Raw genomic sequence first — 17,999 nt, 5'->3', positions numbered from 1 at the left:
ACCCAAACCTCGGGGCTGTGTGGTACAGGATGTGTGGAAGTGGAGCAGGGAGCTCAGGAGCCACACGGCTGAGGCTTATTTACTGAAAGGAGGCCAGCAGGAGAGCACAGGAGGGAGGAGGAGGAGAGGGCCGTGCCTTCGGCGAGCAGCAAAGCACAGCGAGGTCACAGCACTCTCATGGGTCCCTGCTCATCTGAAGGGAGCAGGGACCCTGTGGTGATCATACCCATCTGGCCACCACGCTGGCACATCCATCCCAGGGCATCTGCTCCTGTTCCTGTCAGTGGAACAAATGCCAAAAGCAAGGGGAAAGTTTTGCAGGAAGAGGAGGGGATCCTTCAGCTGCCAGCTATTTGGAATGGTGCTACAGATACTGCAGGAATGGGAGCAAAGAGTTGGTGTGTCGCACTGCTCTGCACAGCTCGGGTGTGCCAGCATGTCCTTGGTTGCTCCATGCCCCTGAGCTCAGGGGTTTGGAGAAAGGAAATGGGAGAGGGAAGGAGAGGGGAGAAAAGTAAAACAAGGAAGAGAAGAAAAAAAAGGGAAGAGGAAAGAAGGGAAGAGGAAAAGAAAGAAAAGCAAAAGGGAAAGGAGAGAAAAAGAGAAATGGGAAAAGACCCTCCCTGACATGATCTCAGCAAGCAGAGTTTGACAAGGGTGAGCAGCATGGAGAAAACTCTCAGTGACAAATGAAAGGTAGCTGAGCTTCAACTGTGTGAGCAGCAGGGCTGAAGGCAGAAGGGAGGGCCTTTTGTGCACTGCCAACAGTGCCAAAAGGGAGGGAGGAGAGACCATGCACCGTAACAGAATGAGACACAGCACTTGCTGGGGTTGGTGGGACCCTGCTGTCTAGGGGGATGTCCATCATATCCATGAGAGAAACAGTCCACTACAAACTGCCACCTGGGCCTCCCCACAGCAGCCCTCTGAGGTTTTAATTGTTCAGAAAAGGATGGGAAGAAATCCTACCGCAGGGTAGACAGTTAATTTGCATTAACTTTCGGTCAGCCCTGGAGTGGTCAGGCAGTTGGACTGGATGGTCCTTGTAGATCACTTCCAACTGAACTACTGTATTCTACACATCCCTGGACTGCCTGTGTCAAAGATGGGCTCAGGCAGCAGCTCCTGGCACCTCCACACTACCCACATGCTGCTCTCCTCCCTGGCACGACACAGCCACATCACCAGTGCCTGGGCACCAGCTCCTCCCAGCGCTGGCCGAGCACGACACATTTCGGAGGCGACAGGACCATTCCTCTCCTCGAGCAGAGCTTGCCAAACCGCCTTCTCTCCCATCCACGGTTTCCAGGAGATAAATCCATCAGGGCTGCTGAGCTCACATCTTCGTCACCACGCTGAGAGATTCTCCAGCCTGGCAGAGGTGGTGAGATCCACCCCGAAGGTTTGGCACAATGCTCCCATCTCAATCTCCCCCTTGTTCTACAGCAGAAGCCTTCAGCAGCACGGCCACCCCAGGAAAGGGCTGAAGCAGAGGAATCACGAGGCTTTTCGGCCTCCGCAAAATCGGCTTCCCTTTCTGGCAGAGATTTGAGGACGCAGCTGAAGGTCACCGTACCTTTGTGAAGCACAGTACATGTTCCTGACGTACACCTCCCTCCTGTCCACCCCCATATGCTATTTGGAAAGCGATTTGCTCTCCTTATGGCTCCCCTATTCGCTTGCACGTCTCCCACAAAACAATTCCTACCCAGAGCCGTTTCTCTCCTCCTTCCTTTCTGCTGGCACAAATTGCAGTGGGGGGGGAAATATGTTGTTTGGCTTAAAAATCGCAACGACAACAAAAAAAGTAGTCATCAACTGAACAATATGAGCAATGTTTGGGTAAAAATACATTGCAGTGGAGATGGGAAGCGGCAGCGCTCGTTCCAGCCCTCACAGGAATCATGGTGCAGCCAGGAGAGCAATACCCTTCCCACGCACACAGGCTGGGTACGGGGAGCTGTTCTGGGGAGATTCCACATCTGGGGTCTCACCAGCATCAGTGCCCAGGAGGGATTCTCCAAAACACAGTCCCAGGCTTGGATGAGCACAACAACCCACAGCCCCGATTTGAGAGATGCACTTGTGGTGGAAGCCAGATGAGGAACAGCTGAGGGCACTTGGTCTGTTCAGCCTGGAGAAGAGGAGACTGAGGGAGACCTCACTGCAGTTACAACTTCCTCATGAGAGGAAGAGGAGGGGCAGGCACTGAGCTCTCTTCTGTGGGGACCAGGGACAGGACCCCAGGAAATGGCCTGAAGTTGTGTCAGGGAAGGTTTAGGTCGGATATTAGAAAGAAGTTCTTCACCCAGAGGGTGGTTGGGCACTCAGCAGACTCCCCAGGGCAGTGGGCACAGCACCAAGGCTGACAGAGCTCAAGAAGTGTTTGGATGATACTCTCAGGCATATGGTGTGACTCTTGGGGATTGGCCTGTGCAGGGCTAAGGGTTGGATCTGATGACCCTTGTGGGTCCCTTCCAACTTGACATATTCTGTGATTCTCTGTGTCTCTACTAGTTACACTTGGATGGGAACTCCACCATTCCAGGACATTCTCGAGGGATACAGCACTATAAACCCCCTTTGACTGTGCAACCTGTTCCCAGCCAGCAAAAGCAGGCAGGGATGGAAATTCCCTCAGCTCTTGGGAACAAGCCCTCAGCTTTTCTGAGGTGTTTTAGAGTCTTGAAAACCCCAATGGAGCAGCTTCTCCCCAAACCAGACTCGACCTTCGTGCAGCTGTTGGGTGGTGGGAGAGCTGGACGGACCCATGGCTTGGGTTTCACAGCTTATTAAAACAGAGTGGTGAGGTTTAAGGACTGCAGAGGTGCCAGCTTCCCTGAGCCTCCCAGTCTTCAGTGTTGGGGTTAAAGGTTCTGACCCTGGAGCCACAGCCAACCCTGTTCTCCTCACACAACACCTGCACTCCGACAGCTGCAGGAAGACAACTGGCAAGGCAACAGCAGCTTCTATTAGAGCTTCCCACGCTAGGCATGGAGTAAAACATGTCTTTATAAAATACAGTTTTTTAAGTCTCTGGTTTTCCCATCCCTCTCTTTGATTTCTGAGTGTCAGAAGGCAAGTTATCAATCCCTCAGTATTACCAGAGGCTACAGTGCTCCCAGAGTTCTGGGGAGAGGAGTAGCTCACAGAGCATCTCAGGAGCTGCTCGACTGAACAGGATGCTTCACTGGAATCAAAGCATTTTGCAAGAAGACACCAAACTCAGTCAAGGATTAAATGGAAAAGTTTGGGTGCAATTAAAAGCCAAGGTCAGTGGGGTTTTTACCTCCTGATCTCCAATGCTTTCATGACAGCACCCGTGGCTGTGTCTAGAATGCAGCCCCCTCATCTCAGATTCTTCTCCAAAGTTGTCTCCTGCCCTTTCACCAACTGCTTCCAGTATTTTTCAAATAATCCACTTTTTCTAGGCACGGGGAAGGGTGCTCTCCTGGCACCACTGCCATGGGCTCTAAAGGTCTAATGCATCATCACAACCCTGACCCACTACAGGAACATGGTTACACGCACGTGTAACACAGTTTAATAATGTTTTAATTGTTTCCTCCAAATCAACCCCCTGATTTTCAATAAGCTCATTTTGACGTTTCTCGATCAATACTTCAGAAATTTCTATTCTACAAAGTATTTCAAGAAATCGACTTTCCGATCCTATTTGGAACGAGCATAAATTTCGCAATACTGGAAGTTTTCCACGTGGTGGAAACCCTGATTTCTCACCAGCTCCAAATAATGGGTGTTTGTTGCTTTTCGAAGCATGAAATAACTAACGGCGTTTGTTCTGAGGCTGGGATGTGGACTGATTTTCAACAGTGCCACCCTGAAGGTACCGAGCTCCAGGAAGCACGGAGCTTTACTAGCATAAAATTAGGTAATTACACTGATGCCGATGCGATGACAGTGGGAGAGATCTGTACAACAGCTCCCCACGTACCGGGAGGAAAACACATGTGGAGAGTGACATCCTGCCACGAAGCACGGGGGATACGGCAGAGACATCAGAAACACTGAGAACTTCACCTCTTCATGTCTTTCTCCAGCCACCAGACCCCTCCACCTCTTGAACAAGAGAGCCTGTCCCCTTCAGTCCCCTGATCTCCACCAGTCCATGTCAAATGCCACGTGCAGCCACCACCGTGTCCAAGACACACCAGGAAACTGCTGGTTGCATTACAGAAGCAACTCAGGAGATATATATATATATATGATTTAAATACATATATATATCTCCAAACACTTTTTATTTAAATATATATATGTCCATATATATATATATATGCATATATAATTTAAATACAGATATATATCCCTATATATGTATATATATAGGGATATTTATAAAAACATCAAAAGGAAGCACAAATTACCACCCATACCCACACATCAGGGGACCAAGCACCTACTGCAGTGCCTATATTTCCAAGCCACCCTCAGATGAACCCATCAGGAGAAATGCCACCCTATGCTTTGCCAGACCTGGCCCCCAGCCCAGCCCTGCCATCGTGGCACAAAGTAGGATCAATCTATCTCCAAAAAGCTCTTTTACATAGAGGGGTTCTCATATGCAGCAACAGAGGGATAGAGGAACCCATCAGCATTTTGAAAACAGCCTTGTATTCCATCTTGAATTTTCTTCCTTCTCCCTCCAGGTCCTTTTTGTTGAGTTTTAAAATAGAGACTGTATATATTTTTTTTAGCATAGCTATTAATACACAGCTATTAATACATTAATAGATTATTATATACATTAATAAATCCCTCGCTACAAAAATAGATCTTTATGCGTAAAAGTCTGATTTCAATTGCAAATTGGAGGGGGAGGGTAGCAGAAGAAGAGAGAAAGTTTTATTCAAGATGTCTCCTTTGAAGGAAACTGAACAAATGCACTTTTCCTCCTTCATATATTCATGAGATGACTGCTTCCCTACCCTGTTCCCCGCCACCCTCGGCTCCGGGCTCGGAGCCAGCACAGTCCTTATCTGGTACGAGGCAGGGGAAAAAAAAGCCCTGATAGGATCAGAAGTTTTCAGTAGTTTAACAAATCTGGGAAAAAAAGTCTCCATTGCTTTCCAATAAAGCTTTAGGAGCGTGACGGGAAGGGGGATGTCGGGAGAGGCTGGAGTGCAGCGTGGGAGGGGGATGGAGACCAGTGTCCTGCAATGGGGACAGGGAACCTGGGGTGCACCAGGCCACCCCAAAACCCTTCTGGCCATGCATCCACTCTTTTGATTTTCCTCCTTATTGCAAAGCTTTGCCATTTCCCCCCCATCTACAGAGAACAGGAGATAGTACCTACAGCTCCCACCCTCACTGCAGCTGGGTGAGCCACTCCTCAAACCAGCAGGACCCAGGGGAACGCCCATCCCGCTGGGAAGGGGCAGCTGGAGCCAGAGCCCACGGCAGCACCACCCAGCACCAGCTGCCCTGACCCTTCTTCATCCTCTCTCCAGTCACGGTGCTCAACCGCTTCCCAGCTAATTGCCTCCACTCATGTGTGCAAACTAACCGTTTACCGGAAAATGTCACGGAATGTTAATTTCACTCGGAATGCACTTCCATTTTTTTATTATGGGAAATGAATAAGCATTGTATTAATAGCATAATTTTCAACTCCAACCGCAATTGCATCCCCATCAACAGAGGCTGCGAGTTACTCTCCAACCCCACACATTCCCTGCCTTTCCACCTTCCTCCTCTCCCTCTCTCTGCAGCGCTCCCCACTTTCCCCCCGTTGGTAATTAAGATAATGCAATATAATTATAAACATATTATGAAAGATCAAATGCTGAAGAGCAGCAGCCTGACGGTCCCCGCCTTCACCTCACACCTTTGCATGGCGAGTACCTCCCAAAAGCAGATGGGTCCCTGCGCTCCTGGGGCTGCTGCCAGCTGGGTTTGGCCTTCCCAAGAGCTGTTTCTGACCAGGAAACCCTCAGCTCTTCCATGGGGCAAAGAGTTTTCCAGCGCATCCCTCCCCTAACATCATCCCCTTCATCCTGTTTCTCTTGCAAGGAAAAGCCTTTGGCCATGGAGTGCTGCCCCATCTCCCCCTGCCTCAGCACTGAGAAGGTCCAGGCCAACAGAGACTCCACTTCCCACCTTCTCCTCTCTAATAAAACCCTTAACTTACCTTTTTTTATGAGACACCATAACTTTTTTGCTTAGGCAGGGAAGATGAGCAGACCCTCAGTATCAGCTAATGCTCCTCAAGTTATCAAATAATTGAAAAGTTAAATAAGAATACTCTGGAGGAAGCTTCTCGATTTGGTGCTAATGGGCACACAAAGCAGCCCAAGCTAATGTTGCGTGGAGGAGAGACACTGGCTCGAGAGCACAGCGCTGACCTCCAGCTCCCTCTCTCCAGCACACATCTCCTGCAGCTCCACAGAGCCAGAGGAGAAACTGCCCCATGGAGCCAGCTGGGGCAGGGACACACTGAGGGAAGGACAAAGCCTCATCCCCACCCGCCCAAAAAAGTGCTGCTGGAGGATAAACCTGGAGGCAGCAGAACTTTGGCATCCATAAAGTAAAGTGTAAGCAAGTGCCAGCACACCAAGGGATGGGCACGGGGAGGACAGGGCTCCAGGAACAGCCCAGGTTGGCAAATATGGGTGGGAAATGTGGCACAGTGGCCCCTCTTCAGTCCTAACCACTACCCAACTCCTCACTCAGCAGCGGGTGCAGAATGAACTTTTTAGTTAGAAGATAAATCTCCTCTGCCCAACAGACAAGGTGACATTTTTTCACAGTTCTGACAATGCCATGTGCTGGGGTGAACGAGGGAGCAATGTCAACACAGAGGAGAAGGACAAACTACCCAAAATCCCTATTAAAATGCAGCCAGGAGCTTCAGCTGTGCGTGCATGGCACAAGCAGCACCAAAAGGACCAACCACCTCCCACACCGGGCAGCACATGTGTTGCAGGCAGCAGGCAGGAGAGAAGGAGCTAAGAGACAGTTTGTTGCCTCAGGAGAAGACCTGGAGTAAAGGGAACACCCAGAAAGTCCAGGATATCAAAGCCAAACTGATTCCAAGCCAGGCAGGTAAGAGAGGCTGAGCACAGTCGAGCCCTTCAGGACCCAGTGGGTGAGTAACTCAGCGGGGCCATCAGAAAGGATTGATTTGAACCACCTTGTTAATAAGTTTCCTCTCCTACTGGCTCTTCAGGGAGGTCACTGCCTAATGATAAACAGAGCTGGAAGGTGCCTGCACACCCAGTATCATCACAGGTACCCAGCCTCAATCCATCTTCCTTAGGAGCCAGCTGACAAACCCGTCTCGGTGCCGTAGCCAGGTAAAACACGACTGATGGGAAGAGGACACACAAACAGAACAAAGAGCTGCTGCTGCAGCTGCCCTCCCTGCTCCTTCCCCATAAAAACCATGGGTCCAGGACAGACTGATGGGGAGAACTGACTGGTGGAGCCACAATGCCACTAAAAGCCAAGCAGAAGAAGTGTTGAGCATCATGGACTGAGACAAACCCATCACTCTCGTGCAGGTGACAGAAGCTGGAGCAGCCTCAGCTCTGAGCCCCACATCCCAGGGGCTGCCTGAGTCCTCACTAGCATCTATATATTCCCAGGAATGGGGAACATTGTGGGATTGTTCTCCTTCATCCCACATCCTCTTCTCCTGATCAGTCTGACTTCAGAAACCAGCGGCAGGTCTTTACTCCCTGCTGACACTATGGAAGCCCCATCCCTGGAAGTGTTCAAGGTCAGGTTGGACAGGGCTTGGAGTGACCTGGTCTAGTGGAAGGTGTCTCTGCCCATGGCAGGGGGTTGGAACGAGATGATCTTTAAGGTCCCTTCCCACCCAAACCATTCATGGATTCTGTGACAGCTCTGGCAGAGCCGAAGCTCTCCCAAGTCCTCTGCATTGCACACAAGGTGGCTGCAAGATGCAACTCAGTAGAGAAACTCAGGAGAGGGAAGGACACTTGAGATCCTCCAAGCTGGAGTAAACAGCCATCATATTATTTTTTTAGATTCTTTTTCCATCAGGGAAAAAAAAAAAAAGGTAAAAAAAAAAAATCATCTCAAAGCTAATCCTGGTCAACAACCATCCCAGAGCCCAGCTACAGCTTAAATAATGTAGTGCTTTATCAAACATTCATAGTGATGCACAAAGTGATGAACAATGTGCGCCTGGCATTTATATAAATATAGTTCCTGATGGCTTATTTTCCTTGGACAGCCAAAACTTCACAGCTTATCTTCTGTGAGCTTGTGATCTCGCCTGGATGGAAAACACTTTGGACACCTGGGGAATCAGGGCTACTGCACACGGAACTGCCACGACATCCCCACTGGGCTTCTGCAGCCCCACAAAACCCAACAAAAATCCTTGCTAAAGAGCTGCTGCTGACTTGGGCAGCCACAAGTTACCTGGCTGTGGCTGGGAGAGGGGGCAACCAAGGGTATTTCTTCAACATGGGATGTTGTGGAGTGTCAGGTTGAGACCAAGCCCTGAAAACCAGAAGGACTTCACAAATCCACCATCCCTTCAGGATCCTCAGCAAAATGCTGGCATAATAAACCATGCCTTTTCTTTTCCATTCCCTATGGCACCATCCAAAGCAGCTTTTCCATCTGCTTCTTTCCTCCTCTGTCTCAGGAAATCAATGAGTGGGTTGTAGCAAAGGGAGGGGAGGGGAGAAAAACAATAAAGCACATCAGAAACCTGCCCTACCAGCCTCTTCTCCACACCAACACCTGTGGGCCAGGAATAGCCCTGGCTACTCCAAGATGCTTAAGGCTTAATTAGTCACTAAGCATGTGCCATAAAACCCATGAGCCAGGGGGCTGAAGGACCAGAGGAAGCCCCCAACACCCTGGAGCTTTTCTGTCCCTTCTCAGCCACAACTGGAGGCAGGAGTATGTCACACAAGGCTCTTGTCAGGAGACCTCCCAGACATGCTGCCATGCACCCGTGATGCTGCCATAGGCCACTCTACTGAGGGTTTAAGGGATGGGGAGTGTGTCCCAGAGGGCAACAAGCTGAGAGATTGCTATTCCCTCCCCCCAGGTTGGCAAAGATAACTCATATTTGGGATGGAGGCAACCGGTTCAGTGGGATGGGATGATCAAAACAAACCTAAAACTCCAGCCTGGCAGCTCTCCACTTAGATCTCAAAAGGCAATCAATACATTAATATATTAATATATTAATTATGCTTGTGTTTATCTCTGGAAAGCACAGCTTTTCCCTGGCAGGTCAGAACATTTTCAAGTCAACACTGAAGTCTGAGCTGGCATCACCATAGGACCAAAGCACTCAATGGCATCTGGTTTAACCTCTGTAACTGAGGCCCTTATTCTCTTCATTAATGCATTCAAATCAATTGCAATTAAGCACGTTGGACTTTAAAACATCTAAAATGTCTCTAGTAACTAAAGACACTAGCTTAGCATGTGTGGAAGTGCTTTTCTGAACTGGGACCCAATTCCTACCCTGCTGGGCCTCTTTTTATTTCTTTAAAAGTGAAATTTGCAGCTGTGTTCTGCAGCCAGCAATAGTGGAGTGCAAGAAACACTTTCCACTGGCAAGCTACAAGAATATACATTTTCAAAGATCTCTGTAAATTACGGAAGGAGTTGGCAGGGATTAGAGCCGGGAAAAGCTGATCACGTACAAAGAGGGTCATGATCCCATCAGGTCACTGAAAAGAAGACAGAGCCCCAAGATACATCAGATGCCAGCCTGATGTACTGTCCCATTTTAGCCTCCAGCCCCAGCAAACGTTAAGCTGTCTTTTTATTTATTAAAGGCTCAGAAAGCTTCTGGTTAACGCCTGGAATCAGGGTGGAACTGCATCTGACTACCCGAGCAAACAGCAGCTGCAGTGGCTCCCAGCCCTGGTGGTGTGGGCACCAGGGATGGCACATCGTGGGCATGATGGCCAGCCATAAGCACAAACAGACACTGATGTCCCCTCAAGGACAGGTCATCTCATTCCTGATGCCACTGGGCTCTCCTTTCTCCAGCACGGAGGGCAACACCATCACCTGCCCACTGCGAGGGCACCGCCCTGACTCGCACCCTGTCTTTAAAATCTCACCTCTAAGATACTGCAGAGCTCATGTATTTGCAATGAATAGCAACTCTAGGGCACAGCTTAACTATCCATGCTCCTCTTCCACATCCCAGCCCCTAAAACGTCCCTTTCCCCAGTCCTGACATCACGTCCTCCAGCCAGAGTGCTGCCTTACCTCTTCCCAGAGGAGTCGCTGCTGGAAGGTCAAAATGCTGAGATTTGACCACCAGAGCAGCTGCTCCAGCACTGGTGGGGGGCATAGGAAGCTCCATCTCCTCACCACAAGGGTCCTTCCCCTGCCTTTTGCTGTTATCTCAAGCCTAAGCCATTTGTCTCCCCTCCCTAACTCCCTTCTCCTGCAGTTCTCCTGGACTGTATCACCCACAGCAGTTTGGCTGGAAGGCTGGTGGGACCACAACCCCTTCAGTTCTCAGTGTTTCCTCATGCTGCCCTGCCTGCTCTCTCCAGCTCCCCTCTCCAACCCACAGATGAGGACTAGACCATTAAATGGCATGACCAGGGTTGCAGAGCAGCCAGTGGCAGAGTGGAGCTGGATCTACATCTCCAGGTGCGCTCTAGGTGCCAGACTATCTTTCAGGAATGCTCTAAAGCATCTCACTACCACTACAGAGAAAAGCATCCATGGATTAAGTAAGAGAAACTTCAGAGGTTTACCTGAGCTACCATAGCAGGCAAGAAAGTCCAGGAGACAGGAAATCAAGATGACTGCACAGCCACACCTTTGATATGCCCATGGTATTAATCATTGGAAGCACCAGTAATAAGTCCTGTCTCCTGTCTAGACTTGGAGGCCAGACTGCAGAGCCTGTGAAGCCAGCACAAAGGCCTGCTTGAAAAGTTCTTTTTTTGAACATGAAAGAAACCGGGAAATAAAGATGGGTCCTTTGTTGCAGGACTGGAATTGCAAATACTCGATTTTCAAGTCTGACATCTAATTTCTCCTCAGTTTTCAACCAGGCAGAAGTTCTGCTTCTCACTGGTCCTTAGGAGATCTGGTTTGGCAAAATCTTCTTGTTGTGGAACTTGTGGATAATCCCATACTCAGGTTTTCTGGACTTTGCCTTCACTTACTAACTCCATCTCTGTGCACCCAGTACCTCCCAGGTGGGGATGCAGTGATGGACTGGGGGTCAAAGCCCCTCAAATAGCACGTGATGGACAGAAAAACAGGGCTCCTGCTGCCATAGGATGAAGCCATGTGGGTAAGGATGAGAGCCAGGTGTGTTGAAAGAGAAAAGCAAGTGAGGAATTCCCAAAGGGATGGAGCTTGAGGCCATCTGTTCGGGAAAGACAGGAGAGCAGAAATCATCAGGAACATGGACTGGAAACTAAACTACCCAGTGAAGTGAGCACAGAAACAGTGAGGACAGTGGCATCACCTGCATGAATTTATCCAAATCCCTGTAATTGCTGAATGCTGTGTACACACAGGGGCTGAGTTTGGACATGGGGGTTTCCCCAGCAAAAACCAAGACTCCAGAAACTACACCCCACACCAGCAGACCTCACTTGGCACCACACACACCCCCAGGGTACACAACCCTCTGGAGACCTTCTGATTGGCAGAGAGAACCCAAACCCACGAGGAGACAGCACAGCCCCCTCACCACCCCAGCTCAAGGGATTCCTCTGTACAGTTAGGACAGCCTGGCTATTGCCTCCTGCCTCACTCCATTTCATTTTATTATTAATAAAAAATAAAAAAAAAGTACTACTTTTCTACTTTTCTTCTTAAACTGCCTCGGATTTTTCTTCTGTCTAAATTCATCTAGGCTCTGTGCAATGTCACCAGGTCAGCTTGTGCTCCTGCTGCAATTCTAATTTTGCCAGCTTTCCATTTTCTAGGCAGTTGGGAGATTTTTCTTTCTTTCTTTCCTTCTTTTTTTTTTCCCCCCAAGTCAAAAATGATTTTGCATAACAGTAATAATGTTAATGGCCCTGCACAGCACATCCAGATTACAACTGCAGCTAGGGAGAAATAAACATCTCATCTTTGCCCTGCTGTTTATCTCCCCACAGCAGAGCCCGGTATCAGGTCAGAACCTGTAATTTCATTAACTTTATCACTCAGACGCGCTTGTTGCTAGATGTCATTATTCAGCACATCACTCCCGTGTTTTGATTGTATTGGGATTCACTTCAGATGCTCTGGCACCAGGCAGGAGCATCCCTCCCATCTGCATCGCTGCCTGAGCACTGCCTGAGCTGGGAAGGAAAGTTTGGCTCACCGAGCCGTGATCTGCAAAATATTTGCGCTGCTCAATCTCTGAGCAGGGACTTCTCTCCCATTTTTTGCAGGGCTGCATGTCACAGAGCCATCCAGTGCAATCCTCTGCCTGATTCCCTGGCCAGATACATCCAGAAGTGGGGAATTCAAAAAAATAAAACCCACACTCTTCCTCGTGGAAAGGATAATTGAGCCAACATCTGCGGAGTGTGGGATGCACGAACCCCCAGGAAGGGAAGGTGCCTGCTCTTGGCACGACCTGGCACCCTGTGAATCAATCAGTGCCCAACACAGGGGGGAAGCTGCAGCACAGGCAGGTGGAGGGTGAGCAGAAACGCTCCATCTTCATTGGATTTGCCATCCTTGGTAATTAATGCTGGGAAGTGACACTTGAAAGAGCCTCTGGTGACAGCCCCGGCGATGATACCGTTTGGAGCCCACTGACAACTCCCAGCTGATGCCTTATCACAATGCAACACAGCAAGAACAGCAAGGAGAGCTTCTCCCATGGGAGCTGATGGGCTCCCTGGGATGTAGGCACAACTCCTCATCCATCCCCAGTGATCACACCAAAACCTGGCAGCTCCAGATGGGCACTGGAAAAAGGCTGACCCTATCCTCGCACTGCAGCCATGCTCCAGCTGGGTTTCCCTTAATGCATCTACCTTCAATCCAGCTTTAAAGCCATGCCTGAGCAGAACTGGTTTCCAGCCCTTGGGGCTCTCCAGGAACATGGTACCTGCTCACATCAACTGCAGTTTCTCCACCCCACCTGCCAAATCCCTGTGGAAATCCGTCTGCAGCTGCTGCTCATAGGTGAGTCAAAGCACCTGTGTGTGGCACGTCCGATGCCTCCCAAATCACCACGTTTCCCACACTTGTGCAAACCAGGTCAGAGTGGAAAGCCCACAGCACATACATTTATATTTCTAGTCTAGAAACTCTTGATCTGAACTACAGCCACCTTGTCCTTGGCAATCCAGGCTCTAACCGGCCTCAGCAGAGAGGAGTAACTAAGCGCCTACCATAGCTTGGCTCCTTGAGCAGAGCCTCATCCAAGAGGGAAAAGTGCCCATCTGGGAGGAAACATATGGTGAACTGGCAGAGTTTGGAAGGATCAGACTAGGCAAGGCACAAAATCACGAGCAGAGCTGGTAGGAGCATTTGTGAACACCTCTCCCAGCCCAGGTAGCCCTGGCCCTGCAGGCAGCTTGCAGCCCTGGCTTGGGGACCTGTGCAAGATCTTTATTGACAGTTCTTGAAGCCCTCAGATAGTCTTAATATTCTGCTCTAGATCTTGTTTGCTATTACTTTTTGAAGAGTACTGAAATGCAGTTACTGCTGTCTTCCCCACTCACACAACTCTAAATAATTTATAGAAAAGCAAAACAAAGAAGATAATACAAACGAATAAAGAAGGTAGCTCAGTTACAATATATGAAGGCTTTCATTTGTTCATTCTTACTGAGTAGAGGGCTGGTAAAACATCTCTTAACCCCATGGGCTGCTAACAGCCAGCTGTACCCCAAGGGATGCCAACAGAGATGCTCAGAGCAGCACTCAAGGATGGCAGATTGACCCCTGGGCACCTCTGAATCTGTTTAAGCAACAATAACAATCACCATCATCATAACCTTGTTTAAAAGGGAAAGAGTAAAGAGCACTTTAAGGGTGGAAGAAACACAACCTCAGCCACCACTTCTGACCATCACGAGGGCAGGGAGCTGCTTTACAGACACAATGCATCATCTAGGCTCTCCCTGGTTCTGTTTCTCAGAGCCACAGTCTGCTCCAGAGCCAAAAAGAACACTGGTCCCCATCCCTGCCACCCTTGGTGCTCCAACAGGGCCACACAGTCTTTATGGGAAGCCCAGACAAGAAGAGAAGGATGGTTCAGCATCATTCCAAGATTCTTTCCCTGTACAGAGCAAGCCAGTGCATCCCACATCCCTTCCTCGCTCCTGCTGGAGTCACTCACAGCACTAACAATCGGCACTAAGGCGCTTTGCTTTTGTTTATTCAAATGCATTTTACTGTGCATTGCAGGTGAACAATATTAAATGGCTTATAATAACATTTCAATAAGCAGAGGTGGGTGTAGAGGCTTCTGAGAGGCAGACTTTAAAAATGCGGGCGATCAAGTGTGCATTAGCAGGAACACTCTGGGGAACGAGCTGCTCCCCAGCAGAGGAGAGAGGGAAAAGCCACAAACCTTTCTTTTCGTAGTCGGGTTTCTCCTCCCCGCCCCGCCCCAGGCTCTCCAGTGTCCGTGTCACCTGGCTGCCAAACTCGTCCTCCCTGGTGCTGGGCTCTGCCTGCCGCGGGGTCTCCTCCTCCTCCTCGTCCTCGTAGTCGTCCAGGATGGGGGTCTCTCGGATGGGCACCCCGATGACGGAGTTGTGGGCCTGGAGGCGGGAGTTGCGGAAGCTCTCTCGGGCCTGGGGGCCCAGCAGCACCGAGGGGATGTAGTGGATCTCGTGGGTGGCCTCGGTGCTGGCGCTCTTCTGCGGGATGCGGCGGCGCTTGTGCCAGCGCCGCTGGGCGTACAGGGCCACCATGAACACCAGGAGGAGCAGCAGCAGCGCGATCAGCCCGCCCTGCAAGAGGAGAGAAGAGGACACGGGGTCAGGAGATGCACGGGGTGCAGGGATGGGTGATGAGATGCTGCTGTGTCCAGAGTCATAGAATGGTTCGGGTTGGAAGGGATCTTAAAGCTCATCTCGTTCCAAACCCACACCATGGGCAGGGACACCTTCCACTAGCCCAGGTTGCTCCAATCCCTGTCCAACCTGGCCTTGGACATTTCCAGGAATGGGACAGCCACAGTTTCTCTGGGCAACCTGTTGCAGTGCTTCACCACTCTCTGAGTAAACTCTCAGAGCACGCTTCCATCAACACAAGTGGGTTCATGGAGCAGCCACCTGTGGGGTTGGAGGTCAAGTGGAGCAGGATGCCAGAGGTGTCCTTTAGCTGGGGACAGCACAGTAACACCCCTAGATCAGCTCTGCCCATTCTCCCAGGAACTTCATTCCTTCCATGCACTCCTTGGGACCCCTAGCTCCCCTGCTTACCTACATATGGGGAAGGAGACAATCATATTCAGCCACTTAAAAGAAAAAAAATTCATTGGAACAACCCAGCCAAACACAAGAGCAGTAAAGCCTCAGCAGAGACACACAACATTTTATAAAAATGATGGTGCAACAAATGGCCCCACGGAGGCACCACTCCCCAGGGTATGGTTAACCCAGCTCCCTCATTTCTGATCTGATTTCCCTGTGGGTTCCAGACTTCAACTGCTGACCTGGGGGTACAGCTCAAGGTATTCCAGACCAAGACCTTCTCTGCTAAGCTCTCCTCTTTCCCCTCCTCCTTTATTCACCACAGCTCTCAACTACATTATTAACATTTAAAAAAAAAAAATACCCACCCTACAAATAAATATATATATTTGTTCAGGGAAGTGGTATCTCCTCTCAAGGGATCTGGGCTAGGAAGTACCGAAGGGAGCCAGCCCTGCCTCTGGTTGCTCTGGAGGTTAAATTGAGCCCTGCACACGCAGGAGCTGTGCCTGTGCCAGCTTCCAGCCTCTTCATCTCTGCAGCATCGGAGCAATTTTATCCCGTGGTAGACAAGCAAGGCAGGGCATGTAAATCAGGAGCAGCACGAGCGACCAGGGCTTTGCAGAGCGACATGATCAGGCAGGGCAGGGCAGGCGTTCCTTTGGCACTGGGAATGCCACAGCCCAGAGCTCCACCGGGCGCAACAGCAAAGAGGAGGCGTGAAAATATTCCCTCTGTATTCGATACGAAGCACCAGACTGCACCCAGAGCGCTGCTCTGACTCCTAAACAGGATCAGCTGTGAAGAGGTGCCATCGAAAACTGCAGCTCACAGGATGAGTTTGGTGGGGAGAGGCCTCGGGAGCTGGAGCAGAGGAGAGACACTTCCCTGCATCACCCCAGCACCATGACCTGCCACAGAGGGGAGCTCAGTCCAACATACCCCACATCAGGACCCCTCTCTCTCCCCATAATTGTCACTAACAGAAGCAAGGCTCAGGGATTCAGGACACTGCTCAGCTTGGACTCCCACATTTGGGTGACACACACCTTTGGGAAAGGTATTTTAGTGTCCAGGAGCTGTCCAGGATCATCTCTTTGAGGGAGAACAGCAGGGCTCAGTGAGCAGCCCAGGTTTATACCCTGAAGCACCAGAGCACTTCCAAGACCAGTGGGATGAGGACTCATCATAGCCTTCCATGCTCAGAAGCAAGAACCTGCATGAACACCTCAACCTGGGAGAGAAGACACATTTCCTTGGGTCTGCACAGTGCCTGACGATGCTCTGCCACTACAAAGTGACTGCAGAGCAGGGCAGAGCACTCTCCACCCATAAGCACCCACCCTCCACGGAAAACTACAACTGGAGACAACCCAGATGCTTGGAAAAGGTCAGGAAGACTAAGAAAGTCTTACAAGAGGAGCAGCTGTGCCAGCTAGACCTGGAGAAGGGGTCTGGACACCCATGGCAGGGCTGGGGGCTGTGAACCAGCCTGTCTGGGCTCACCTTGTATCTGCCCCTGGGAAACCACTCAGAGCAGATAAACCTCTCAGCATATTAATTAAAGATCTCTCTGTTTGGGAGAAACTACAAAAAGGCATAAAGGCACAGAGGTTACCAGTGCACCATTCCCCCTCCAATTCAAGAACAGGGAAGGGCTCCCAGCCCAGCCTGCCTGCAGCTCCCACATCCTTTGGGGATGAGCCACAGATCTCTGCTGTGCCAGCCAGCGAGACAACAGCCCCCCTCTGCCTGGGAAAGGCTGGGGGTGCCCGTGCCAGCCCCTCAGATGAGGGCCACGGGCTCATCACAGGCAGCTCACTTTTAACATGCTCCTTTCGTCCCCGACCCCGCTCCGGCAGCTGCTTGTTTAACCACACCACACACGCTGGGAGAGCTTCCCAGGGAAAAGGGAGGGGGGAAAAAAAAAAAAAGAAAAAAAGAGTCAAACTTAGGAGGCATTGAAGCCAGCCTCATTTTAATCTATTTTTCATGTTAAATTATCCAACTGAGGGAGCGGTAGAGAGAAAGGGGAAAGAAGGGATAATATGAGAAATGTTTTATTTGACAATGTGTCATTCGGAAACTGATTATTTCTGTCTCCAAGCTTTTTAATATTCCCAAACAATGGCCGAGCCGCATGGGGATTTGGTATTCTAAGGCTGGATTTATAATACTCTGTTCTGCAGCGATAAGAACATGGGCCTTTAATCCTCTGAGCTGTGAACATGCATATTCTCCCACGTAATGTCCTTCCCACTGCGCTCCTGCCTGCCCTGGGCCGGCCAGGCAGGAGCCACTGGCACCAGAGAGTTGCTGAGATCCACACAATGGATGGGGGAGAAGAGGTCTGGTGGGGACAACACACATGTGTGAAGAACTGCAGGGCTTGTGGCACCACAGCAAACCTTGGCTGAAGCTGGAGAGAGCAAGGCTGGGACTCTCAGGTGAAGCACAGAAGGAAAACCAACAAGAGGGCAGTTTGAAGCCCAAGAGATTGGGCCCTCACATGAATTATGAAGGCTGCCAAGCTGTTGGATTGGAGGGTGATCACTCTTTGGGCATCTGTCCAAGATGCTGAGCAATTTGTGAGCAGCAAGAGGACACATGTGCTGCTTCAAACTCAAC

At 50.2% G+C, this 17,999-nt stretch overlaps 1 protein-coding gene across 1 annotated transcript in view; it reads right to left on the bottom strand.

The window, feature by feature from the left end:
* The window catches only part of LOC116797283 (astrotactin-2-like), a 191,255-nt gene that overhangs the window by 93,677 nt on the left and 79,579 nt on the right, over positions 1 to 17,999 (bottom strand). The window contains exon 3 of the mRNA XM_032708670.1: positions 14,522 to 14,906. Coding sequence (XP_032564561.1) covers positions 14,522 to 14,906 — 385 coding nt within the window. The remainder of the gene's footprint in view (positions 1 to 14,521; positions 14,907 to 17,999) is intronic.

Source organism: Chiroxiphia lanceolata, chromosome 21 (genome assembly GCF_009829145.1).
Source record: "Chiroxiphia lanceolata isolate bChiLan1 chromosome 21, bChiLan1.pri, whole genome shotgun sequence".
In the NCBI taxonomy this organism is placed as follows: Eukaryota; Metazoa; Chordata; class Aves; order Passeriformes; family Pipridae; genus Chiroxiphia; species Chiroxiphia lanceolata.
Note: the sequence above shows the minus strand (reverse complement) of the source record. Positions and strands in the feature narration are given on the sequence as shown.